Genomic DNA, 27357 nt, shown 5'->3' with positions numbered 1-27357 from the left:
AGGGAGGGAGGGAGGAAAGAAGAAAGACTGACTTTACATTTGTTCATTTTCCTTTGATTTTGTAGTTAAATCTTTTTTTCCCTAATGAATTTGATCCATTAAAGTTGGCTTTGATAAACTTGCTCCAGTGGTTAGTGTCTGTTAATATCCTTTTGAATTTTGATTTTGTAATTCAAGAAACATTGATGGAGCTCCTGTGGGTCAGCCACTAGGTTGGGTCCTGGACATGCAAAGAAAAATAAGGCATGGTCTCTACTGCTGGATTAGCTACTCATTTTAACTTTGTCACCTGAAGATTTGGTAAGAATGTCTTCAGTGTTCTCATCAGTCATTAACAGACTCTGAAAGAAAGGGGAGAGAGAGGGCCAAGTACAAAGCTCTTCACAAGTCTCACTATAGTCCAGTGACACGTGACCAGAGGTATATTTCTCTTTAAATATGCAGAATCTTAGGGTGGGGCTTTTTCCAGACCATGCACAGGCCACAGTCCTCTTTCCTCTTGACTGAGAAACAGTTATAAATGGAGTGTTATACATATTAATGGTAATAGAAACAGGAAACAAGACTGACTGTTGTGGGCTGCTACCTAGTGGACAAGAAGCCTTTAATGAAAATGGCTACTCCAGCGTTACAAATCTAACTTTTTTTGCCCTAGCTACATCAATCTTGCCCATAGGGGATATCATGAGATACTTTGTCAAATGCTTGGAAAAGAACAAGATACATTGTTTTTTCTGCATTAGGAGGCCATATGATGTAGTAAAAAGGGACAGGACTCTGAAGTTAGTTTGAATTTTTGGCTCCTGATTTTTAGCCGTCATGACTTTGGCAGATTATTCTGCTGTTTGTAGCTGGCTCTTTATCCATGAAATGGGAGACTCTCACTCATAGGATTTTTATGTGGATTAGAGAGCCATAGTATTTAAACCTCCTGGCACAGTGTTTGTTTAAGGAATGTTTGCTGTTGCTGTTTGATGAATAGATGGTGCTTAGTTTGTGTTGGTTTCTTTCATAGTAACCCAGTCGAAAAGGTAGTGGGGTTAATTTGACATGAATTATTTTGAGAATGCATGTGGTCTGAGGGACTGCTACATTTTATATTTTTATGCATACATATGTATTTGTTTATTATCCATTCTACAGTTTTGTCTGGGATTAACATTTATGGAAAGTCACTTCTGTTTTGAAAATTGTGACATTTGCTATGCTTTGGTGTTTTAGTACTGCTCCGTTTTTGCAGACGTCCTCCTAGGTTTCTGATAATTATGAAGTAATGTTGTAGGTGAGCTCTCTGAGAACTCAAGATCCTTTACCTTGCTTACAAAGAAAACTTGATCTTATGTAGAGTCCTAAAAGCTTTCTTATGTGATTTTCTCATTGGTTTGGGGTTATGTTAAACTTGACAGAGACAAGAAAGACAGTTGGAGTGAGGGGCTTACTGATTTTTCTCTGGAATTAGCTGCTGAACCTAAGCAGTCAAATTCAAGAATTGTTTATTTCATACCTGTTACATGTCAAACATTGTGCCAACGGGGGAATATAAAGATGAGTAACGTCCAATAAAGATGTTAAAAAAAAAGTATAGAATTTTTGGTAACTTACCTTTTAATATAAATAAGGAATTCCCTCCTCAGTTCCATTTTTTAACATTTAATATGTAATTAATTAAAATTATAGTACCGTCACCAGTAAAATAAATAAAATAAAGATGAGTAAGGTACTTTAACCAGCTGTTAGCTTTCTTTATTCTTAAATGCTAGTGCCATTTCTTTTGTCTTTGGTTTCTCTCTCTATATTTGTGCTTCTGGGTGATCACTTCCTTTTCTTTAGCTGAATTCTCTTTTTCCCCTTATTGTAAGATTATGCATTCTAATTTAAATGTCTTCTATCACTTTCAACTAGTCTCCTGTGTAAAAGTAACTTTCTTTATAATCAGAACCATAAATCATCTTCCCTTTTAGAATTCTAACTGGAATTCCACCTATCTGCCTCCTGAAGTCTAGGGTAGGTGCCTGTCATTTGATTAGCAAAGCAGTGCTGTAAAGTTGGCTGGGAATACAGATAGTATGCTAACAGTTTGGCAAATGAGGAAACTAAGACTTGGATTAGATTTCTGAGGTCCCACATATAGTAATGGTGTACCATTTTTTCTTAAGCTAGGTCAACTACTTTTTTTTTCTTCCATACACCTTAACCTCCTGAGCAACACTTGGCATTCAGGTTCTAGCAGTTGGTTTTATACTTGGTGTCACAGTCCCCTGGTCTAGGAATCTTAATTTCCTTACAAATCTTATTTGTAAGATTAATGTTTTGAATGTCTGAAGTATCTTCTAAGTAGTTCTTGAAGCCACTTTAGTGTTGATTCAGCCAATTTAATTACAATATCTTCATAAAATACAGTAGTTGAAATCTTTCCTTTTTCCCTTAGTATTTTTACTAGAGTATGTGGGCTATAGAAGGGTGGATGATTTTTTTTTTTAAGAAGAGTTTTTCTGAGTTATGGCTTTGAACTCCTAATATATAAATATTCTATATCTGACTGCTGTTTTCTGCTTTGTGTTTTGAGCCAGTCCTTAGAAGTGATTTTTTGACTCTCCTTTTCAAAGTATTTACTTGGACTCTAAACTGATTATAATACCTCTTTTTAGAAGCAAAGGACAAGAAATGAAGTATTCAAGCACCCAGCTTGGTTTTCTTTCTTTTCTTTTCTTTTCTTTTTTTTGCGGTACGTGGGCCTCTCACTGTTGTGGCCTCTCCCGTTGTGGAGCACAGGCTCCGGACGTGCAGGCTCAGCGGCCATGGCTCACGGGCCCAGCTGCTCCGCGGCATGTGGGATCTTCCCAGACCGGGGCACGAACCCGTGTCCCCTGCATCGGCAGGCAGACTCTCAACCACTGCGCCACCAGGGAAGCCCCCATCTTAGTTTTTTGATAGCTAATTTTTATTGCCTTACTACAGAGGACTAATTTTATGAATTATCTTGCTGAATCTTTTCATGTCCATGTCTTAAGTTGAAAGTAGTTAATAGATACTTTTTTCTTTTTTTTCCTGTTCGCGGGATCTTAGTTCCCTGACCAGGGATTGAACCCAGGCCACGGCAGGGAAAGCGCCAAGTTCTAACCACTGGACTTCCAGGGAACTCCCAATAGATACTTTAAATACTTAAGCCTGAAACAATGTTAGTAACTGTAGCAAAAATAATATAACTGATTAATTATATACACACATATTATTTTTTTTTTTTCATACTGCAGGTTCTTATTAGTCATCAATTTTATACACATCAGTGTACACATGTCAATCCCCATCGCCCAATTCAGCACACCACCATCCCCACCCCACTGCCACTTTTCCCCCTTGGTTTCCACATGTGTTTTCTCTGCATTGCTGTGTCTCAATTCTCATCCTGCAAACCGGTTCATCTGTACCACTTTTCTAGGTTCCAGATACATGTGTGAATATACGATATTTGTTTTTCTCTTTCTGAGTTACTTCACTCTGTATGACAGTCTGTAGATCCGTCCACGTCTCAACAAATGACTCAATTTCGTTCCTTTTTAGGACTGAGTAATATTCCATTGTATATATGTGCCACATCTTCTTTATCCATTTGTCTGTTGATGGACACTTAGGTTACTTCCAGGACCTGGCTATTGTAAATAGTGCTGCAGTGAACATTGGGGCGCATGTGTCTTTTTGAATCATGGTTTTCTCACGGTATATGCCCAGTAGTGGGATCGCTGGGTTGTATGGTAGTTATATTTTTAGTTTTTTAAGGAACCTCCATACTGTTCTCCATAGTGGCTGTATCAATTTACATTCCCACCAACAGTGCAAGAGGGTTCCCTTTCTCCACACCCTCTCCAGCATTTGTTGTTTGTAGATTTTCTGATGATGCCCATTCTAAGTGGTGTGAGGTGATACCTCATTGTAGTTTTGATTTGCATGTATCTAATAATTAGTGATGTTGAGCAGCTTTTCATGTGCTTCTTGGCCATCTGTACGTCTTCTTTGGAGAAATGTCTATTTAGGTCTTCTGCCCATTTTTGGATTGCGTTGTTTCTTTTTTTTTTTCTTGCGGTATGCGGGCCTCTCACTGTTGGGGCCCCTCCCGTTGCGGAGCACAGGCTCTGGATTCGCAGGCTCAGCAGCCATGGCTCACGGGCCCAGCCGCTCCGCGGCATGTGGGATCCTCCCGGACTGGGGCACGAACCCGTGTCCCCTGCATCGGCAGGCGGACTCTCAACCACTGTGCCACCAGGGAAGCGCTGTTTGTTTCTTTAATATTGAGCTGCATGAGCTGTTTATATATTTTGGATATTAATCCTTTGTCCGTTGATTCGTTTGCAAATATTTTCTCCCATTCTGAGGGGTGTCTTTTCGTCTTGTTTATGGTTTCCTTTGCTGTGCAAAAGCTTTGAAGTTTCATTAGGTCCCATTTGTTTATTTTTGTTTTTATTTCCATTACTCTAGGAGGTGGATCAAGAAAGATCTTGCTGTGGTTTATGTCAAAGACTGTTCTTCCTATGTTTTCCTCGAAGAGTTAAACACACATATTATTAATGAAAGTCTATTGAACTTAGATAAAGACAGTAAAGTATTTGTCCACAATCAGTTACTGTGCTGCATTAGGTATTTTGCTTTGCCAGTGATTAGCAAGAACAAGTGATCTGGCTAACAAAAACAGACAAAAAAACATTGATGAAACAAGTTATTCAAAGACTTTCATTTGGCAAGTGTACTTTGTTCTTATTTTATCTCTCCTATAATCTTATTTTTTTAATAGTGATTAAAAAAATATTCACTGTGATTTCAGTTAAGATGTTGGGTAAATAAGCATCAGGTGCAGATGACAGATGTCTAATGAGATTGTTAAGTCTGTCAGTACCCCTAAAGTTTGGAAGATGAAATCATTGGAATTAGAAGAAATAGTGGTGCTGTAACTCCGGGTTTGGAGGAGTAAGGTGGGAAATGTACCATTACTTTGATCCTCATTACTTTGTGCCTACCCTGAGAATATTCTGGGAGATGAGTTGGTGTCCAGGAACACTTAGTGTCCAAGTGGAGGAGTGCCAAGATAAGAATGTGTGTATGTTCTGGAATAGGCAGCTTTGTGCAATGGAAAAAGCACTGTGGAGTCAGACAGGCTTCCACCCACTGAAGTACCTGACTAAGTTGGCTGACCTTGGGTGAGTCACTGTATTTCCTTAAATCTCAGGTTCACAACTGTAAATAGGGCTAATTACCTACTTCACAAGGTTGTTACAAAGAATAAATGAGAAAGCCAAAGCATGGTGGCACACAGTATGTACTATTTTTTTTTCCTTCCCATATTCCTAGAACCTTTGAATTGATGTTGTTTATGCCACTGTCCCCTGCTCTTTCTAGATGGGGTTCTTCACTGAGATATTGCCAGGGATTTATAAATCCCTTGGGAAAGTGTGGGGAAAAAATTTTATATGAGCAGTTTTCTTGAGAGTGAGTGGGTTCATAGCTTTCATCAGATTCTCAAAGAAGTCTGTGATCATGCCTCCCTCCCACTCTTACTACCATGTAACAGAATTAAGAACCTCTGCCCCAGAGTAAGTATTATATAACCATGAATGGTATCTCAGTAGTCTGGCCAAATTAAGTATGCGTCATAGAGGTAGTAGGAAAAAAAGACCAAAACAGATTTCAACCATTTGATCGTTTGCTGCTGTCTTTTTTTTTTTTTTTTTTTCTTGCGGCACGTGGGCCTCTCGCCGCTGTGACCTCTCCCGTCGCGGAGCACAGGCCCCGGACGCGCAGGCTCAGCGGCCATGGCTCACGGGCCCAGCCGCTCCGCGGCACGCGGGATCCTCCCGGACCGGGGCACGAACCTGCGTGCCCTGCATCGGCAGGCGGACTCTCAACCACTGCGCCACCAGGGAAGCCCTTGCTGCTGTCTTGATGTTACATAAAATCTTGCAGCTTTATTCTCAAATATAATTGTTTTTGTTTTTAAAACAGATGTTTGTTCTTTAAGAAAATATCTATAAAATATTAAAAACTTAGGGTTTATGTAAAATGAGATGATTTGTATTACAGAAGGACTCTTTCCATAGAGTGGGACTTAAGTTTTTTGTTATGAAGGAAGAAAACGATACAGTGGGGACCCTATGGTAATGTGCTTTACGAATGCATCACATATTTGAGTTAAAATAATTTGGTTTATAAGGAAACTTTTAGGAACACATCTTTTATGTAAATTGAGTTATACGAGTCACATTGTGGATATGTTTATCTACGGTAACAACATTTGCAAGTCCGCTGTGGGCAGCACTATGGTTCCCCCTGCCCCCTCTATTAGAGAAGTGTTAGCTCACATCTCAGTCTGGGAGGTACCATAGCATAGTGGTTATGAGTCATGTCTGGAGCCAGACTGCCTTCATTTCAAATCCTACTCTGTCACTTGCTGTGTGACCTTGGACAATATACTTACCATTCCTTTGTCTCGTTTCCACATCTGTAATATTTGGATAATAATTATATCTAATCACAGAGTGTTACGAGAAGTGAATTAATATGGAAAAGCTTTTAGAACACTGCCCATTTCATTATAAGCACTGTGAAAACGTTAAATAAATAAAAATATGTACTCTAGTTAACAGAAGACTTATGCTCATGAAAACTTAACTTAAAATACAAGGTGGTATATGCTGTATATTACAAGATTAAGTTCCCTAAAGTTCTTCTGCATAGAGAAATTCACTGTGGGTTGTCTGGGTCATATGAGAAAGCTTAAAAATTCAAGGAAGAAGAGTGTAGGTCATGAACTGGTCTTGATAGGTGAGATCCAGATAGAGAAAGAATAGGCCCAAATTAGAGAGGAATTTTATCAACAAACAGAATTGGAGGGAATGTATAATATAGACTGTATAAAGTTTCTGAGTAAGTAGAGAAATACTGGAAGCTTTCTTGGGAAGATAGATGTGGACAAATGGTGGAGGTCCATAGATACAAAGATAGGCTTTGAGACTTTTATTTGTAGATTAGGGCTCCCTGACTTTTATAAAGGAGAAGCTTATGAATGATTTTGTAAAAAGTGCATAGCACAGTACTTGGTGGAAGGTAAGCATTCAATAACTGTTAGCTAGTATTAGCAATAGTAGTGGAAATGACTGCGTAGTGTCTCACTGTATGGATGGACTATATCTGTATATTTTTTAAAAATAGCCTATTGATGGACACTTAGGTAATTGTCTTTTTCTTCTTCTTTCCTTTTTTCTTTTTTTTTTAATAATCGTCACTGTAATGAGCACTCTTTCCATAAAATTGTTTTATACATCTGTAGTTCCTTAGGAGAGACTTAACACTGTCTCTGAACTTACCATGGGAGAGTGATGGTAAGTTTCAGAGGGAATAGTAGAAAGAAAATGATGGAGCTTTACCAGCTATAATTCACTCCCCAATGCTGAGAAATCCCCACAAAACTCATGACAAAAAGGCTATTATGGTATTAGCTGCCAGCAGGGATGTAGTTCAAGCATACTTATTAAAAATGATAACTTATTAGAGAGCTCAGCTATGGATATGATAATGGTTTTTTTGTTTGTTTTTAATCATGGAGGCTTTGGGAAGATAATTTAGCATGTAGACCAGAGAACCAGAGTGTGAGGTGAGACCAAAGGTATTTATATTATGACATAATATGAGACTGGTGGTCATAGAACTCCAGAGGAAATATAAAAGCAAGGCTTGGTAGGTTTTTTTTAGAATATGGGATGACAGGGGAGGAAGAATATTCAGTGATGATATTCCTAAGATTCTAAACCTCAGTGACTTGGAGAATGTGATCAAAATACTAATGTTGGAATGGAAAGCTGATTTTGGAGGGAAGATCAGTTTAAATATGTTTGAAAGAAGAGAGGGAGGCATTTAAGTTTACTTACTATTAAATATTAGGATAGGAGTCAGGTTTTGAGCTTCTTTATATAACATTGATATTGAAACAGAACAAATAGTTGAATTCAAATAAATTATACAGCTAATAAATGGCAAAGCTAAGATTCAAATCCAAAGTTCTGCTTCAAAGTTTATATTCTTCACCCTTATGCTATGAGTGGGAAATAGTCCTTTATTCATATTTATTGTCGTAACATGTATTTGGTCTTCTCATATTCCAAGTTATTTCTTTGTCATTTTGCCATTGAATTTATTTTATACCCTTTTCTATATAACCTGTGTTTTGTTTTTTTTAAAAAAATAAATGTATTTATTCTATTTATTTACTTATTTTTTGGCTGCGTTGGGTCTTCATTGTACGCGGGCTTTCTCTAGTTGCTGTGAGCGGGGGCTACTCTTCATTGCGGTGCATGGGCTTCTCATTGGGTGGCTTCTCTTGTTGTGGAGCACGTGCTCTAGGCACGCGGGCTTCAGTAGTTGTGGCACGTGGGCTTCAGTAGTTGTGGCTCATGGGCTCTAGAGCGCAGGCTCAGTAGCTGTAGCGCACGGGCTTAGTTGCTTCACGGCATGTGGGATTTTCCTGGACCAGGGCTCGAACCCGTGTCCCCTGCATTAGCAGGCGGATTCTTAACCACTGTGCCACCAGGGAAGGCCCCTAACCTGTGTTTTATTTAGTAAAATATCTTGAGTGTAGCTTGGGCTTTGAAGGCAGACATTGCTGGATTTGATCTCAGCTCTGCCATTTGTGTCTCTGTAGATTCCTTAGTTAATCACGAAATCTGGTGGCCTTTTCTTAGTTTTAATTTTCCTTGGTATACATACAGCATAAAGTCCTTCCTGAAATCTAGGTTCCTTCTCCTTCAGTAATAATTCACCATCCTAGCCTTTTATCTGTGTTAGTTTCCATCTCTGCACTTTCTTCTATATATATATACACTTAAATGTGACTGTCTTTGCATAGCTTTGAAGTTGGCTCTTTGTTCCTATTTTAAACAGGTCAACTGACTCTGGTTTCTGATTATATTCCCTCTTCAATTACTTGATTCATTTTTCTCTTTTCTATCCTCATGCACTTAGTTCAGGCCCCTTATGTTTTTCTTTCCAACTTTAAAATAGACTCCTGTCTTCCAGGTCTAGTCCTGTTCTTTCTTCCTATCGTATTCATTCTCTTAAAATATAGATCTTATATGTCCTCACTGCTTAGAAACCCTTCATTGATTATCCATTGTCAACAGTATTATTTCCTAACACTCCTTTGGATGAGTTAGGGGTTTTTTTAGGGAAAAAGAAGTCAAATGAGTTTGGGAAATGCTTGTATAAATGCAGTTAGTCAGCCTTCCTTTTGGCAGAATTTTAGTGTGCTAATGGGTACTGTGAATGCACAAAGGGGATATAGAGCAATATACAGCAGTCCCCAAATATACCTGACTGTAGTATACATTAAAAAACAAAAAACTTGTCTAGTGTCTTGGAACACGTTTTATTGAGACCCACAAGGTAAAGTCCATAGGCTTAGATATGGAGTCAGGACTTTTTTTTCGATTAATTCAACCTTTGCCTATCTTTGTAGTCTCATCTCTAGCGTCCACCAGACCAACTTGGAGTTTCCCATAGGGTGGGGAGTTATGTGTTTCAGGCTTCGGTGGCTTCACCCATCTGTCAGGAAAAACCCCTACTACTCCTAAAGGGGAGATCATTACCTTCTTTCTGAAGCCTTCTGTGACTTATCCAAGCAGGCTTTACACTTCCTTCCTCAGCATTTTCCTATAGTATACTTGGCAAGACCGTCCATTTTAACGATTATCACATGGTATTTTAATTCTCTTTATATTTTAGTTTCTGCAGTGGACTATAAGCTCCTTGAAAGCTGGAACCATTTCCTTTCATTTCTGTGACATTAGTACCTAGGGCAATTATTAGATATAGTTTAAATAATTGAATTATAAAATAATTGCAGGAAAATTTCCAATAATAATGGCATTCATACAGTTAACTATCAGTAAACATTTCTTTTATCTCATCTTAGAAGTCTCTTAGACGCTTTCTATAATGAGTAGGTAGGTGGCATCAAATTAAATGCGAAGAAAATGCTGTAATGAGGAAAAACTAAGAAAACATATTTACCCATTTTTTTGTACTTTTCATAACTTGTATTCATAAAACAAAATATCTTTTTCTTAGATTAGAGTAAAAATAATGTTCTGTCTTCAGTGGAAATAATGTTTAATCATTAATAAAAACTCAGTGATTACTTTTTCTCCCAGATAACTTATTTCATATTGATATGATTCATTCATCTGTAGTTTTGGAAATAAAAAATGTTATTTTATGTGAAACATTGTTTAATGTATATCTCTCTTTTCTTAGGCATCATTCTTAACAAAGAAGTTAAATATTGGTGGGAAAAGAGTAAATCTTGCTATATGGGTAAGTTAACCTTTTCAACTGTATGAGTGAAGGCCTAGAGTACCTATTCCTGGTTCTCTCATAACTAATTGGCTCAAAATTTTCTGGATTTATTTTAGTTAACTGAAGTTTAGCCAAATACTTTTTTTTTTTTTTTTTTTTTTTTGCGGTACACGGGCCTCTCACCGTTGTGGCCTCTCCTGTTGCGGAGCACAGGCTCCGGATGCGCAGGCTCAGTGGCCATGGCTCACGGGCCCAGCCGCTCCACGGCATGTGGGATCTTCCCGGACCGGGGCACAAACCCGCGTCCCCTGCATCGGCAGGCGGACTCTCAACCACTGCGCCACCAGGGAAGCCCCAAAACCTTTTAATAAACATTTTTTTCCTAAAATCTGGCTAAGAATTTTATCTTGCATACAATTGTATACATGAATAGTTCTATCATAACTTTTTAGCTGGAGAAGGGTCAACTCAGAGGGATTCCATGTCAGAGAAAGGGGTGGACAGCCTGCCTGGCCTTTTCCCCCCCATCTCCATACTCTAATCCTCCAAGGGAATGGCCAGTGGAGAGTAGGGCGAGGATAATGCAGTAGTGTACCTGTTGGCAGGTGGTCCTGCTGCATGCTCTTTCTCCTTGTCTCCTCTCTCTGGGGAGAACCTAAATTTAGTGCAAGGCCTGTTCCTGGCTTATAATGCCATTGTGGCCCATTCTGACCCTTTGGCAACTGAAATGGTTTTTTAGTGAGGGTGGGAAGATTGCTGAGGAAGAGGAAGGTTGGGGAGGGGAGAAGTAATCTTTATATAACAGTAAAACATTAAATATTGATTATAACTTGACTTAAAATTTTTATTTGTAACCTGTTTTGTTTCTTTTAACAGTGTTTTGGGGTTATCTATAACTTTATACCCCACTTTCCAATTAAACGAAAGTTCACTGTAGTTACAATAACAGATGTATTTTTTCTTCTGATCTAATAAGAGTTTATTGCTTTATTTAGGATACAGCAGGTCAAGAGAGATTCCATGCATTGGGTCCAATTTACTACAGAGATTCAAATGGAGCTATTTTAGTTTATGATATAACAGATGAAGATTCGTTTCAGAAGGTATTCTGTTTACTTATGGGTAGATGACTTAATAGAACAACACTGATTTTTTCAAGTCTGCATTAACATCTTTTGTTTACTAATGTGATTAGCCTTGGCTTTAAAGGTAAAGTATAGTTTGTGCATAAATGATGACCACTCATATTTTTTAATGGAGTATTTAATTCATGTTAACAATATGGATATCATTTATTAATAGTTTATTTCATGGCTTTCTCAGATATTAGGAAAGGGAAATAATGTGAAGTAAAGCTTCAGAAAAATATAGAGGCTTTTTTTCTCCCTATTAAAGAAAAATCACATACATTTTTTTGGTTCATACACACTGGCCACCTGATAACTTGGTATGGCTGCATGGGCAGGTTCCATAATTGTGGGGAGGAAAACGAAGAACTAAATCAAGTTTAAGCTCTTTCTTCTCACTAAATTTCCTGGAGGATATAATATAAATTTTAAAAGGACAATCTAGGTAGTGTTCATTTTAAAGCTCCTCCATTTTTTTTTAACCCCTCTTTAAACATTCACCAAAAATAAAGAATTTTTATAGTTGTTTGGGACCAAAAATGAGTGACCATTAAACTTACCTCTGAATTCTCATCACAATTAGGATTGTGACTAGTTACTTATTTGACCTTTTCTTTGAAAGCCCTTCTTGGAATAACTTTGTCAAGGATGTTTAACTAAAGGGGGTAATTTGCAAGGTAGAAACTTTTCTTGCCTTGAGTTACAGGTTTGTACTTGTTGAAATTACTTGCCTTTTTAGTTTTTTGTTTTTATTTTATTTCCTAGTATTTAACTGATGAAGCAGATGTACAAGTTAGCCCTTGGATTATTAATGCCATGTGGAAAAACTTAGTCCAAGGAGTAGAAAAATGAGGCAATAGGTAGCTTTCAGATTTAATGACATTTTAAAAAGATATATATGTGGGGTGCTGTTTGTTATCCCTCCCTGCCCTTTTGGCATAAAAAGAAATGGTTTAAGTACTTTATTGCTTAAAAGAAGGTGGAGTCTATTAGGTTGAAAAGTAACCAGTTATCTCCAGCTGTATAACAAAACCCCCAAAATTTGGTGACTTAAAACAATGAAATATTGTTTCTCATGGTGTTTTAAGGGTTGACTGGGCAAGTCCTCTGCTCCATGTGGTGTCAGTGGAGTCAGTCATGCAGCTGCATTGAACTGGGGGTTTGGCTGGGTGGGAACCTGTATCCAAGAGGGCCTGGTTTTCCTCCACATGGCCTCTCACTCCATTTGGTGTCTCATTCTCCAGTACTCTCTCCACATGCTCTCATTATTCCATATTCCAGCCAAAGCTTCTTATGTGACAGCTGGATCCCAAGAGTGTAGCTGCCTGACCTTCCTAAGGCTTTAGTCTGGAATTGGCATGGCATTAGTTCTGCCACATTCTGTTGGTCAAAGCAAGTTACAAGGCTAGCCCAGAGTCAAAGAGAGAGGAAATACTCTTGGCAAAGAACTGGTGACCATCTTTAACTCATTACAGAGTGTATGGGGGTAATGAATAGGATGCCTGTGGAGGGGGATCTGATTGCAGATGAATAACAAATTTTTAAAAAATTGGTTAGATTTAGTAGGTTGTGATACTATATGTACAGGGAGTAGGGTAATAACATAATTGGATTCTGGCATGTTTCCTTTGAAGTGATGAGGATGTACATTTTATACCAGTACTGTCAGATTTTTCTTATTGTTACTTTGTGCATAGGAACATATGCACAGTAAATGCTTATCACACATATCTAATGTAATTTTTGTTATTTGTAGATGTGTGTGTATTTTTTTTAGGAAGGTATATAAGTTCTGTGTCATTTGGTTACATATGTACTAAATTCCATTACACAAAAATGAAAGTAGGTATCCCAAGTTGGTTCTTTATCCTGTTTTATGGTAATCAATATATTTAAAATCATGAGTTCAAAAGATTACTTAATTTCAGGGACTTCCCTGGTGGTCCAGTGGTTAAGAATCCACCTTTTAATGCAGGGGACGTGGGTTCAGTCCCTGGTCAGGGAACTAAGATCCCACATGCCGCGGGGCAACTAAGCCCGAGCGCTGCAACTACTGAGCCCGCACACTCTGGAGCCCACACACCACAACTAGACAGCACACGCACTGCAACAAAGAGCCTGTGTGCCACAACTGAGACCCGACACAGCAAAAGAGAGAGAGAGGGAAAGAAAGAAAGGAAGGAAGGAAGCCCAGCATTAAAAAAAAAAAAAAAAAACCTAATTTCAGTTTACTCCCCACGGTGCTTGCTGCTCTGCTCCATCCGTAGTGAAGAATCAGTTTGCCACTGGAGCCATTGTGCACCAGGGGCTCTCCACCAGGGGGCAGCAATGTCTAGAGACATCTTTGATTGTCCCACCTGGAGGATGGAACTGGTATCTAGTGGGTAGGAAGCCAGGGATACTGCTAAGCATCATACATTGCACAGGACAGTCCCTCACAACAAAGAACTATCTGAGCCAAAATATCAGTAGTGCTGAACTTGAAGAAACCTATCCTACACCAAAGGATGAAATTTTATTTTACTCTTTTTGGTACCTATATACATTTTGTTTTCCTTTAAATGTGTGACACAGAAGCTCCTGTGCCCTCTATTTGTGACCCAGTTGGGTTACAAAAGATTTTTAATTAAGCCCATGTTTTCTTAAGTCCAAAGTGATTCTCTATAAGCATCTATTATCAGAGGCTGGAATTGACATGCTTTTGCTTTGGTGAACAGCTTTGCTTGTATTTATGGGCAGTTATGAAAGTCTGTAATTAGAGATGCTTCTGTTTATTCTTATGTGTAGATATAGAGAGAAATCTTTCCATTGGATGTTTGTGTGTGTGGTTTGCGATATAAATGATCCTACAGTGAATCATTCCTAGTAATAACTAAACACATGGACTGTTAGACCAAATTTTGAGGTATTTTGACAGTGTTGAGTTTTGGGGTGTTGTAATGGTAGTCATTGTTACAGGATTTGTTTTAATATTTACTCTTTTGTGTACACAGGTTAAAAACTGGGTCAAAGAATTACGGAAAATGTTGGGAAATGAAATCTGTTTATGTATAGTTGGTAAGCATCATTACTTTTAAAAAATGTCCTTTATTTCCTTAACACTTTATTAAACAATAGTAAATCAGTAATTTTCATTTTAAAGTTACTTTTAAAAAATGTCCTTTATTTCCTTAACACTTTATTAAACAATAGTAAATCAGTAATTTTCATTTTAAAGTTACTTTTAAAAAATGTCCTTTATTTCCTTAACACTTTATTAAACAATAGTAAATCAGTAATTTTCATTTTAAAGTTACATGAGAAAAGAAGAGTGGTATTTTAGTATTTAATATTTTAGTATAATTTGGGATTTGGAAGTGATCTTTCAGGAGGTTCAGACATCTGTACTTCAAGGAATGCCTTTGGGGAGCAAGTGGGAAGCCCTAAACATGTAGGGCATCAAGTCCCCCAGCCTTGCTTCAACTTGACCCTTGGTTTTTCATCATAAGATTATTTTAGAAAAGAAGAGTTCAGCAACTACTTTACAATATAATTAAAATCAATGACTTAAGCTGTGTTCTTGTTCTCTATATTTAACTATACCCATTTTTGAGTTAAGAACAAATGTGACTCCAAAGATATAAGTAGATCATGATATACTAGACTGGAAAAATATCTTAAGAAGTAAAGTAAAACAACTAACTCTAGAATTCACTCTTGGACTTCTGGCATTTCTCTTTGGTTTCCTTTTTCTTTAGAGTATTATTTCTATGATATAACAGCTAATTATTGGTCAATAAAGTGTTCCAGACACTATGCTGTGTACTCAGTGGACATTATCTCATGTAATCTTCACAACCCTATGAGGGTTTTGTAGAGGAAGCTGAGCCCTGGAGATACTGCGGACTCTCAACCACTGCGCCACCAGGGAAGCCCCCTATGAGGGTTTTGTAGAGGAAGCTGAGCCCTGGAGATATGTACTTAATAACTTGCTTAATATCATGCAGCTATCAGAGATGGGATTCAAATTGAGTCATTCAGACTCCTCTGCTTATGATATTAATCCTTATGAATAGCCTCAGGCTGTTTTCTCTCTTCCTTTTTATGTAACTGATAAATGGCTTGGGAGAAACCAGGGTAGTTTTAGTGGAGGACATAGAATGGAGTAGTCACCGTGGGCAAATTCTGCTTTTAGCCTTAAGAATTTTTTTGTTTTAACCTGAGTTTACATTTCTTACATTTTGTCACCATTAGACTGGTAAACTTTACAGGTCCAGATCAGGGTGCAAGTTTTGGGAGAGGAACAGGAGCTGATCTGGCCTGCTTTTTAGTCTAGATGCTAGATGTTAGGCTAGATGATGGGAATATTTCAAACAAGAACACTGGAGTCGTAGACCACATAGGAGTTTGGGACCAAAGCTGCAGCTAGTCATTAGTGAGTTTGGCCTGCTTTTGTCTGTCTGGTATATTGGACTTACTGGGAGTGGAAGTGGTCACAGTAGGTGAATGACTAAAGATTTGATGATTTGGGATTCTGGTTATCTCTCAGAAGAGAGGAAGGAAGTAACACATTCTAAGAAACATAGCTAACATATTCTTAAGAAAGTCAAAGAAGGGATTTCCCTGGCAGTCCAGTGGTTAAGACTTCGCCTTCCAATGCAGGCGCTGTGGGTTCCTCCCTGGTTGGGGAGCTAAGATCCCACATGGCTTGGGGCCAAAAAACCAAAACATAAAATAGAGGCAATATTGTAACAAATTCAATAAAGGCTTTAAAAATGGTCCACATCAAAAAAATCTTTAAAAAAAAAAAAGAAAGAAAAAAGGAAAGTCAAAGAAGCCTCGAGAACTTGTTACTTGACCAAGGTTACAAAATAACATTTAAAAAATTAGCTGGGTGGGAATTCCCTGGTGGTCCAGTGGTTAGTGCTAAGCACTTCCACTGCAGGGGGGCACGGGTTCAATCTCTGCTACCGGGACCAGGGATCCCACAAGCCTCGCAGCATGGCCAAAAAAAATTAGCTGCGTGAATAAACTTAGGATAATTAACTTAAACTTTGTATTCTTCATGTTCATATTCTTAGAAGGTTTAGTAATATTGAAACTGGTAGCTTACTGCCCCCAAGTAGGGTTAGATACGTCTCATTTCATGTTATATAATGTTTATTAATGTTTTGTATAAAGTATAAAAAGCTCTCACTCTCCCTTTTCCATTGGCAAGTGTGACATGGAATTCTGTTTGTAATTCAGAGTTGGAAGAATTTTGAGAGCCCATTTACCACAAAAGGAAAATTTCACAAAGTTACCATATCTGTGTAACCAGTACATTAGAAGCCCCACCAGTACATTAGAAGCCCCCTTTCTTTTTTTTCTTTTTTTTTTTTGTGCTCCTTTCTCATCCCAACACTACCCCAGTTGCCTTCTCCTCACCCCAGACATAATCCTGACTTTTTACTGCAGGGACTGGTTGTGTTCTGAATTTCAGAAAATAGGATCATATGTGTATGGGAGCTATTTTGTCTGTTTTTTTGGCTTTACATTATGTTTACAAGATTCCTCTATGTTCTTGTATATAGTTGTACTTCATTTTACTCTCTTTGCTATCTAATACTTAATTCTATGAATATTCCACAGTTTATCCTTTTGCTGTTGATGGACATCTGCATTATTTTTTCCACGTCTTGATTTTCATTTCATTCTATATATGTTCAGTGTTTATTTTCTCTCCTGTTTTAAAACTAACTTCAAAATAATACTACCTCATAGGATTGTGATGAAGACTAAATAATGATTTGGAAAACACTTGGTATAGAGTAGGCATATGACAAATATTTGTTCCTTTCCCTTTACACAAGACAGTCCTTCAAACATTTGAAGCCTACTTGGATGGTTCACCTAAAATCTTCCCTAGGTTTTCAACTGTTTGGGCTAACTTTCAGACATCCTCATCATCCTGATTATTTTTTCCTAGGTTTATTTCGGTGTATCAGTGTGTCTCCTACACTTGAAATGAATACTAGAATCCAAACATTGTTGACTCAATGTATACCATAGCGCTCTCTTTTTTAAAATCTTCTTACTGTCCTTCTACCAGCATTGCCCAAGATTGGATATACTTTTTAGCAGTCATGTCAACTCAATTTCTCTTTTATGTAGATTATGGTTAACAAAAATCAGAATTCTTTTTTTATAAGTATTGGTCTTCTGTCAGGCTTTCCCCATCTTCCTACATAACTAAATTATTTAAACCTAAGTGTAGGAATTTCAACTTGTCATATGTTTCTGAATGTTTATGTTTGATATATAATCTACTAGCTTTTTCATGTGTAAGTTAGATGCAGAACCTTCTAGGTCCTTATCTAAATCACTGATAATGTGTAAAGCAGGAAGAGAGAACTCTACTAGCAGACTTTTCCCTCTAGTTTTAGTTAATCCATTGATCGGCACTCTTGGCTGTGGTTGCTCTGTTTAATAGAGTATTTTGTTTCTAGTCTGTCCTTAACATTTGTATGTTTGTTAAACAAATATTTATTATTAATAATAGTTACCACTTATTGAGTGCCAGGTACTATTCTAAGAACTACACACTTATTTCATTTAAGCCTCCTGACAACACGGCAAGAAGGCATTGTTGCCATTTCCATTTTACACATGAGAAAATGGACTTAGAGAGCTTGATACTTCCCAAACTACATAGTATATAGAGATAGACCTGGGATTTTCATTTGGGTCTGTCTGCTACTTCAAGCCCATATACTTAACCAATAATGTATATTGCTGGCTATGTACCAGGCTTTGAGAATAATGTAGTGAATAAGTTAAAAAATAGATATGGTCCTTGTCTCTCCAGAGCTTATCATGTAGGGTGAGAGAGAAAAACAAGCTTTTATTGTACATTATGATACATGCTATCAAGGGGTTGGGGGTGTGCTGTGATAGCACAGAAGCAAACCGAACTAAATTGGGGGAGGGGTGGTTAAGGGATTTCCGAAGCCAGCCAGGGTTGTGGTAGGAAATGTGTTAATTATCATGAGTTTAATTCTCTCATAACAGTATTGATTTTCCATTTGATCATTCACTGTCATTTTCCATTTGATCATTCACTGTGATGGCTGAAAAATACTCTATTGAACACATCCTATGTGCTAGACTTTTTACATATATCTTATTTTCACATTAACCTTGCAAAGTTTATTAGCTACATTTGTACAAAGTGAGACTAAGGGGTTAAGTAATTTGCCCCAAATCTTATAGTTTTGAAATGAGCCAGGACTTAAAAACAAGTTTGATCAGATTTAAAAATTTCTTTCCACTAGGCCACACAACATCCAGTCTAAGCAAAATAAAGTTCTAGCTCTTTATTGCTATTAGGCCATCTGCCCTTAGCAATGGGTGTATCCCTTCCATGTTCTTAATTCAAATAGGTATTTTTAAAGAAGATAAAATTTTTAGTATTCTTAGCAGGATAGCCTTTTCCTCTCCAATAGCTTCCGTCAGCTTTCCCCCCTAGCCTTTATTGTACTATACTTTCAAGTAGGTGCTTACTTTGGTGGTTATTCTTATTTTCAGGTGTTGTAAGCCTATTAGAAAGTTCCCAATGTGGCTGCACAGTAGTATTGAAACAGATATGAGCCTCAACCACAAGCTTTAGCTCTCTTGCTTTTAAAAGAACATAGCTAAAAAGGTCTTGAACTTTGGAAAGGTGTCAGTCACTGACAGGCAGTTTTGTGACTTGGTCTGTGCTGTTAATCCATTATGAGCACTTATTGTTCAAAGAAATAGTAGTTATTTAGTAGAGGGATTTTTTTGTTTAAAATATTAATTATGTTATTAAAATAGTTAGCCATTTTAATAATAACTGGTTTTAGGGAACTCCCTGGCAGTCCATTGTTTAGGACTTGGCGCTTTCATTGCCGTGGCCTGGGTTCAATCCCTGGCTGGGGAACTAAGATACTGCAAGCCGTGTGGCATGGCCAAAAGATTAAAAAACAAAAACAAAAAAATACTGGCTTTATTAAAGTTTAGTTAAGTTTAAAATGCTGTTAAATAATAAAGCAGTGTCAATAATTTTCCCCAGATATTCATGTGAGGCAACAAGGTGATTGTCTACTTTCCCTATCCTCAGTTTTCAAAAATAGATGTTGGTAATTATGGTGGATTTTGAAAAAAGAGACATTAAAGCTCTAATAAACCAACTCATAGGGTTTTAGTTAATTGCAACAAAAGTCTCCTTTGATCTATAGGAGGCTGTTTTACCTTTTTACAATGGCAGAATCTTGTGCCTCCATTTGTTGGAGCTGCCTGCCACTAGGTGGTGCTTTGTGCATTCTTCATAGCATGAAACAACTTATTCCACTGGTGACTGTTGGATATATTGGTTGTAATATTTAGCAAATTAAAATTTTATTGATAAAGTATAATGTGGGAAATCAGAACTGATATGTGTCTTCTTGCTGAGATAGGCTGATAACTGTTCAAAGAAGGAAGAGTTTACTACTGAATTTGTTAGTACCAGCTGAGCTTTAGTATGTCTGCTTCCCTCCCTCAACCTTAGGCTGTGGTGTCAGATCATTGCTTAAAGCTGCGCGTGATTAGGTGCTCAGATTATTTGAGGTTTTCATATACAGAACCTCTGGGCTTGTACCTCTCAGTTCTAAGCATCTCATCTTTCATTGGGTGCTTACTTCAATACTTTATCTGAAATTGTCTTCTAGACTCTCTAAGGTCCTGAGAAAAAATGACCTTATTTACAAGGTTTCCTTTTTTACCCCTATAGGTCATAATAGAAGAAATGAAAATATTTGTTTAAAGTGTCCTTTCTTAGGGTATTTTTCCCCTTTTCTGTATGTTATTTCCATTGCCTTTAGCACTCTGTCCAGCCTACTTACCTTAATCTCTACCCTATATATAATAAGGAATCTGCATTTTGCAGTTTCTACACTTTTGTTCTGGTGGCTTTATGGCATAATCTCAGTTTGGTTCCATTGTTTAAGGAGAGCTAAACTTATTTTCAGTAATTTAAAATCTGCATGATGTTCATATACTAAGTTGTCTCATGTTTTTAAAACAAATGTAGTTTCTTCCCCTGCAGTGGTGAAGTACTTCAAAAGCCATATATTTTAATGCTTTCTTTAACCAGTTAATATCATCGAGAAAACCAAAATATTCTTAGGATCCAAGAGGCTAGCCTAATACATTTTCATGAACCATAATTATTGATTGGGGACCATTTACACTTGGCTAAGACTCATAGGTTTATCCTTAGGATTCCCTAGTGAATCTTAGTCCCATTTATACCCTAAATCAAAAATAGTGCTTATCTCTTTGGAAAAGTTATTTTCTCTGACAGAGGCTGCAGCTTCAGGAGGGATGTGCATTGAGCCATTTGAGGGAGGCTGAGGCATTCACCTTGACAGTCATGATCAGCCCTCATATCCTCATATCCAAATGTCCTGAAACCTTACAGTTTCAGGACATTTAGAAGGACATTTAGAAGTCTGGTGGGGATTTGTATTATTTTTCCAGATGATTAAAATGGCAATTGTATATTTAGAATTGGCTTAATTTCATTATAAAAATGAATCAATATTAAAGACTGGCATTTACATTTTCAAATTAGGTAATAAAATAGACTTGGAGAAGGAGAGACATGTTTCCATTCAAGAAGCAGAATCGTAAGTGTTATCCCTTCTCTTCCTTCCTTCAGTCACTCTCTGTAAGAAGTCTTCCTCTTTGCACAATGTACTTTACCATTTAGTTATTACTCAAACCTCTTAATATAGATTGAGCTAGTGGATTCAGTGAAGCGAGTTTACACTGGCAATTTCTGGCTTTTGGTGACATTTAAAGTTATTCCACTTTCACTTCTCTTTCTGGTTTCAGTAAAAAGTATTAAGAGTGATGCAAAAGAAAACCGTCATGGCCAAATAGTCAGTGAGTCACAAAAACTAAAGTATTTGGGTTGCAAATTAACTTAGAATAAAAGTCTTGTTTTATTCTTATTTAAAAGTTCATTCAATATATAGAAACGTCAAACTAAAGTATTTGGGTTGCAAATTAACTTAGAATAAAAGTCTTGTTTTATTCTTATTTAAAAGTTCATTCAATATATAGAAACGTCAAACGTCAAACGTCCACTTTCACTTCTCTTTCTGGTTTCAGTAAAAAGTATTAAGAGTGATGCAAAAGAAAACCGTCATGGCCAAATAGTCAGTGAGTCACAAAAACTAAAGTATTTGGGTTGCAAATTAACTTAGAATAAAAGTCTTGTTTTATTCTTATTTAAAAGTTCATTCAATATATAGAAACGTCAAACTAAAGTATTTGGGTTGCAAATTAACTTAGAATAAAAGTCTTGTTTTATTCTTATTTAAAAGTTGATTCAATATATAGAAACGTCAAATGGTATATAATCTTAATTTCACTAAACCTGGGTTAATTAGTAATAAGTCACTAAAATTGCTATTGTAAAAAAAGTTCAAACAGCAGTCATGACAAAACATGAAACATATTTGTACTTCAATTACTGATGTTACTTTTCTTTAAGGTATGCAGAATCTGTGGGAGCGAAACATTATCATACTTCAGCCAAACAGAACAAAGGGATTGAGGAACTTTTTCTTGACCTTTGTAAAAGTAGGTATATGGCTCTTTTTAAAATATTGGTAATATTTCTGGAGTGATTGATTGTTTGTTTGTTTTTAATTTATTTATTTTATTTATTTATTTTTGGCTGCATTAGGTCTTCGTTGCTGCGCGCGGGCTTTCTCTAGTTGCGTCGGGTGGGGACTACTCTTCATTGCAGTGCGTGGGCTTCTCATTACGGTGGCTTCTCTTGTTGTGGAGCACGGGCTCTAGGTGCACGGGCTTCAGTAGTTGTGGCTTGCGGGCTCTAGAGCACAGGATCGGTAGTTGTGGCGCACAGGCTTAGTTGCTCTGCAGCATGTGGGAACTTCTGGGACCAGGGCTCGAACCTGTGTCCCCTGCATTGGCAGGCGGAGTCTTAACCACTGCGCCACCAGGGAAGCCCCTGGGGTGATGTTTTACAGTTTCCATTTTGACCATATTGATGATTTGTCGCATCGACCAGTATTATTATTTACTTAATATCTTTAACTCATTTTTTGAAGCTTAAATACCTTCTTTAGCCCTATTTCAAGTAGTAATCAATGGCTATGAAATCTTATGTGTAGTATTCGCTAAATACATATTAAAATATATGCATTACTATTAAAAATTAAAATGGAAGGGGAATGGACAGAATAAAACAGATTTAAGAGTTGTAACAACCTGTTCCAGTGGATGGACCTTATTTGGATCCTAATTTGACAAACTAGTGAAAAAGAACATTTGTGAAACAATTGGGACTATATGAACACTCACCGGATATTGATGATATTAAGAAATTATTGTAAATTTTTTTAGGCGTGGTTATTGTGTAGTGGTTATGCTTAAAAAAAGAATTATTTTTTAAAATGTTTTTATCTTTTAGAAATCATATTAAAATAATTTATGAATAAAATTATGTATCTGGGATTTGATTTAAAATAAAGGTAGGGATGATTGCCAGGTATGGATGAAATTGTGTGATGGACATACAGATTTTCATTATGCTCTTCTTTCTACTTTTATATATGTTTGAGCTTTTCCATATTAAAAAAAGAGAAAGGAAAATGTTTATTATATACAATCTGAAAGTCATTTCTCATATCACCAATAGAATGTACACTATACTTAGGAAAACCCTAGTCTATAGAATAATGGATTGAAATGATTTTGTCAAATTATATTCCTTATAGTTATAGACCTCAGAAAGATGGTTTTTTGCTCTAAAAAAGTGTACATATATACAAACTTCGAAGTAAATTTCAGCTTTATGTAAGCCTGAAGATCATTCATAATTCTTCTAGAGCATTAATTCTCTAAATGTGGTCCTGTAATCAGCAGCATTAGCGTCACTTGAGAGTATGTTAGAAGTGCAAATTCTTGGGCCTTACCCCAAACCTACTGAATCAGAATCTCTGGAGGTGGTGCCCAGAATCTGTGTTTTAACCCCTCGTTATGATTCTGATGCATACTAAAATTTGAGAACCACTGCTGTACATATCAGTCACTAGGAGAGCTTATTAAAATGCATAATTTGATAAAATGGGTCTGATGTGGGCCTGAGCTTCTCTTTACTAACAGACACCCAAGCGGTAATGACACTAGTACTCAGACCATACTTTGAGTACTGAGGTTCTAGATCAGTGGCTTATAAATGTTATATATCATATCTTTATATAAAAGAATTGAATATTCTCTATACGTTTATTTTAAAAATTATAGAACATGTATAAGTACTTATGATTTTCCATATTGTAAAATATACATTAAAAAAATAGAAATTTTGAAAGGTTAAGGAAAAATAAATTGAACGTTTTTCTAATTTTACCTCAGTGGATTATCCCGTATACCTCAATTTGGAAACCATTGTTCAAGAGCAATCTCTGGACCCAAGTTTAAGAAACCTTATTCTGTTTTAAGGACTCTCTTTTCTTTCCTCATCTTTTCAGATATGTATTTTGCAACTATTTACTCCTAGTCTGTGTCTTATATTCTCATTTTTCTTAACTGTCTCTCAAAGAGCTGAAGTTCTAAATTTTAATGAGGTCTGATTTATCAGGTTTTCTGTATGAGTCATGTTTTTTTGTCTTACATGAGAAACCTTTGGTAACTCAAAGTCATAAAGATTTTCTTCTACAGAGATTTCCTCCTGTGTTTTCTTCTAGAAATTTGTTTTATATTTAAGTCTGTAATTAATTTTTTGTTAATTTTCTCATATGGTGGGAAGTATAGATTGAACTTCTATTTTTTACACGTAAATGTCCAGTTCCAGTACTGTCTCTTGAAAAGATTGTACTGGACCACACAATCACCAGTATCTCACTGTCATCATTCGAGCAACTTCTACTGTATCTTTAAATCAGATAGTGTGAGTCCTCCAGCTTTGTTCTTCCTCTTTCATCTTAAACTCTTTTGTTCTTTCAAATGTTATTTGGTTAAAAGTTTACATGACTTACCGAAGAATAAATCTTGTACCCTAAATATTGCTTGTACTTGGAACAATTTGACCTTCTTTGACGTATTTCTAAGTATACTTGGAAAATCTTAAGGATGACACTTGTATACAGTCATTTGTTTAAATCAAAAACTTTTTTTCTCTGGTGATGTCACTGTGGCTGTTATACAACTGGACAAGTACGCTTGCTATTAATTTTATCTAGTTTCCTTGTTGGTTGAAAGTCAGAAATAGCTATCATGGTGGTAAACTGAAATTACAGAAACAGAAAACGCCAATTGTGGTCCTAAATAATTTCTGCTTTCTCCCTCTCTTAGGGATGATAGAAACGGCACAAGTGGATGAAAGGGCAAAAGGCAATGGCTCCAGTCAACCAGGAGCTGCAAGGCGAGGTGTACAAATTATTGATGATGAACCTCAAGCCCAGAGCGGTGGCGGAGGGTGCTGTTCTTCTGGATAACTGTTCACCCCTAAGGAATAAAAAAACAAACTGTGGATCCTTGCCCTCAACACAAAGACTGCCATATTCCAAGTCACATTATTTTACCAATGGAATTAGAGAGTTAACAGTATTTTAAATTACGTTTATAACACTGCAGAGACCTTAAGTGCTAAACTTAGTGGGGTTCGTGACCAGAGAATTGGCATTTTCTACACATGTTAACAAAGCAGTTACCAATGGCCTTTTTACATATTTTTTTTCTTTAACAAGGAGTAATATGCATGTAGAAAAGACCTACTTAAAGGCTTCATTTATATTCTTTTAAATCAAATCTTTATTTAATAACTTATATATGTTGTTGGAATGGTATACATTTTTGCAGTCCTTTGTATTTTGTGGTAGTTTGAATTGTATCACTTCTAAACAGCAAACTGTTTTTGTTTTCTTTTTTTTTAAATTAGCAGATACCTGAAGTACTATTTTTGCAGGGTTTGCACAGGCCCCTAACTGTCTACTACACTTTGATATAATCTATATTCATCCTGTATGCTGAGCTGATAAAATACATTGTAAATTACATATTAAATATTTTATCTGCTTTTACAAGCGCAAGGTGCAAAAATATATACAGTAGTCTCATTGATGACTGTAAAGTGAATTAACATTTGGTGATAATGTCTAAGCTTTTTGACTCTGATCATAGCTCCCCTTCACTTTTGTCTTAACTTGAAAGTGGCGTGTTTAAATTTTCTCATATACTTCACTTGAATTATTGCTGTTGTCACATTTTTTGCCTCTGTAAATCCATCTAATGATTGAGCAACAGCATTTGCCTTTTGGTTTGGGTGGTTTTTTTTTTGTTGTTGTTCTTTTGTGGGGGTTTTTGTTTGTTTGTTTTTTGTTTTCTGGTTTTTTTGTTTGGATAAAAGAGATGACTTCTGCTAATTTTGCTTTAGAATGGTTACCTTAGAAGTATTTGAGTGGAGCATGCTGAGTTTCACTGCTACAAGGCTTTAGTTTTCTGTTAGGCTTTATGTGAGATGGACTCATTGGTAGGAGAAGAGAGGAAGAAGTCCCAGATAGTAGCCACTCACCAAGACTCATTCATACAGCATGTTAGTGGTAGTTTCTCCTCCACAGGCAGCACTTTTAGATCCTTTGTGAGCAAGCTGTTTCTGGTCACTGCTTGCCAGAGATGAACACAGAAAGCTTTGTTTCATTTTATAAGAGCTATCCTTCTGAGTTTCTTTGAAGGGAAACATTTCATGTAATGAAGTTATAACGAACACTGGAAAGATTTATTATAAAATTATATTCTTGTATACTTTGTAAATTAGTCTCTCATTAAGTTTTTTTTTTTCTTTCTTTCTTTAAGCATAGGACTGATAGAATAGAATCAGGCACTGCTCATAGGAGGAACACAAATTGTGGAAATTAACAAATTGTTCTTGTTCTAATATATATATTTTTCCATTTCTGTCATGCTTGGAAAACTAGTAAATGTTATGTCTAAGATAAAATGGAATGGTCCCTGGATTTACTTCTTACAAGATGCAATAGTATACAATAAAGTTGTTAGCATGAGCAATTAAAAGAATATAATGAGGTTATAGTTACTAAAGAAGTAACTTCCCCAGATGGGTTAAAGTTGAATAAACTGACACCTTGATGTTATGATATTAGAATTTTAACTTAGTATTAAGTATTCTATAAGGCTTCATTTTACCTTCCTTAATTATTGTCCTTGTCAAACTCAACCCACTGCTTCTCCACTGTGTGTGTTCAGAGAGGGCGGAGTGGAAAGAGTCTTCAGGAAGATAAGCTAAAATTGTCTGTGTAGTCTCTTGGTTTCCTGTGAAGTTACTGTTTGTGCAGGAGGTGGAGGGAGGCAGGGGAAATCATGAGTACAGATAAAAGAAAAAATTGTTTTTGCCCTCCTGGTTCTTTCAGTGGTAGTAAAGAAAGCCTTGTCATTTCTACTGTTGTAGATGTAGATGGGAAAGAAGCTCTTCTCCATTGGAGTGAAGTATGTTTTTAAAACTAATTAGACATGAAATTGAGCTTTATTCCAAAAAATAAAATCATAAAGCCTGATAATTGGAGAGTTGTACTCTCGATTTTTGACCCTATATTAATGATATAAAGTCTAGATAGAAACCTCTGCTCCAGAGTTGCCAGATAATTATTGATATGGTACAACCACTCTCGATGTTTTGTTTTATTTATTTATTTTTTCTTTACTCTTCTTTGGTTTCTATGTACCTTTCTTTTTTTTTGCGGTACGCGGGCCTCTCACTGCTGCGGTCTCTCCCGTTGCGGAGCACAGGCTCCGGACGCGCAGGCTCAGCGGCCATGGCTCACGGGCCCAACCGCTCCGCAGCATGTGGGATCTCACGGACCGGGGCACGAACCCGCGT

At 36.8% G+C, this 27357-nt stretch overlaps 1 protein-coding gene across 1 annotated transcript in view; it reads left to right on the top strand.

Annotated features, from left to right (window-relative positions):
- RAB21 (RAB21, member RAS oncogene family) overlaps positions 1–27037 on the top strand; it is a 31166-nt gene extending 4129 nt beyond the window's left edge. The window contains exons 2-7 of the mRNA XM_024736925.1: positions 10294–10353; positions 11331–11438; positions 14456–14519; positions 21058–21112; positions 21985–22073; positions 24816–27037. Coding sequence (XP_024592693.1) covers positions 10294–10353; positions 11331–11438; positions 14456–14519; positions 21058–21112; positions 21985–22073; positions 24816–24958 — 519 coding nt within the window. The 3' untranslated portion in view covers positions 24959–27037. The remainder of the gene's footprint in view (positions 1–10293; positions 10354–11330; positions 11439–14455; positions 14520–21057; positions 21113–21984; positions 22074–24815) is intronic.
- Positions 27038–27357: the final 320 nt, after the last annotated feature.

The sequence above is a fragment of the Neophocaena asiaeorientalis genome, unplaced genomic scaffold, assembly GCF_003031525.2.
Source record: "Neophocaena asiaeorientalis asiaeorientalis breed wild unplaced genomic scaffold, Neophocaena_asiaeorientalis_V1.1 scaffold134, whole genome shotgun sequence".
In the NCBI taxonomy this organism is placed as follows: Eukaryota; Metazoa; Chordata; class Mammalia; order Artiodactyla; family Phocoenidae; genus Neophocaena; species Neophocaena asiaeorientalis.
The sequence above is the reverse complement of the archived record's forward strand: the minus strand, read 5'-3'. Positions and strand labels throughout refer to the sequence as shown.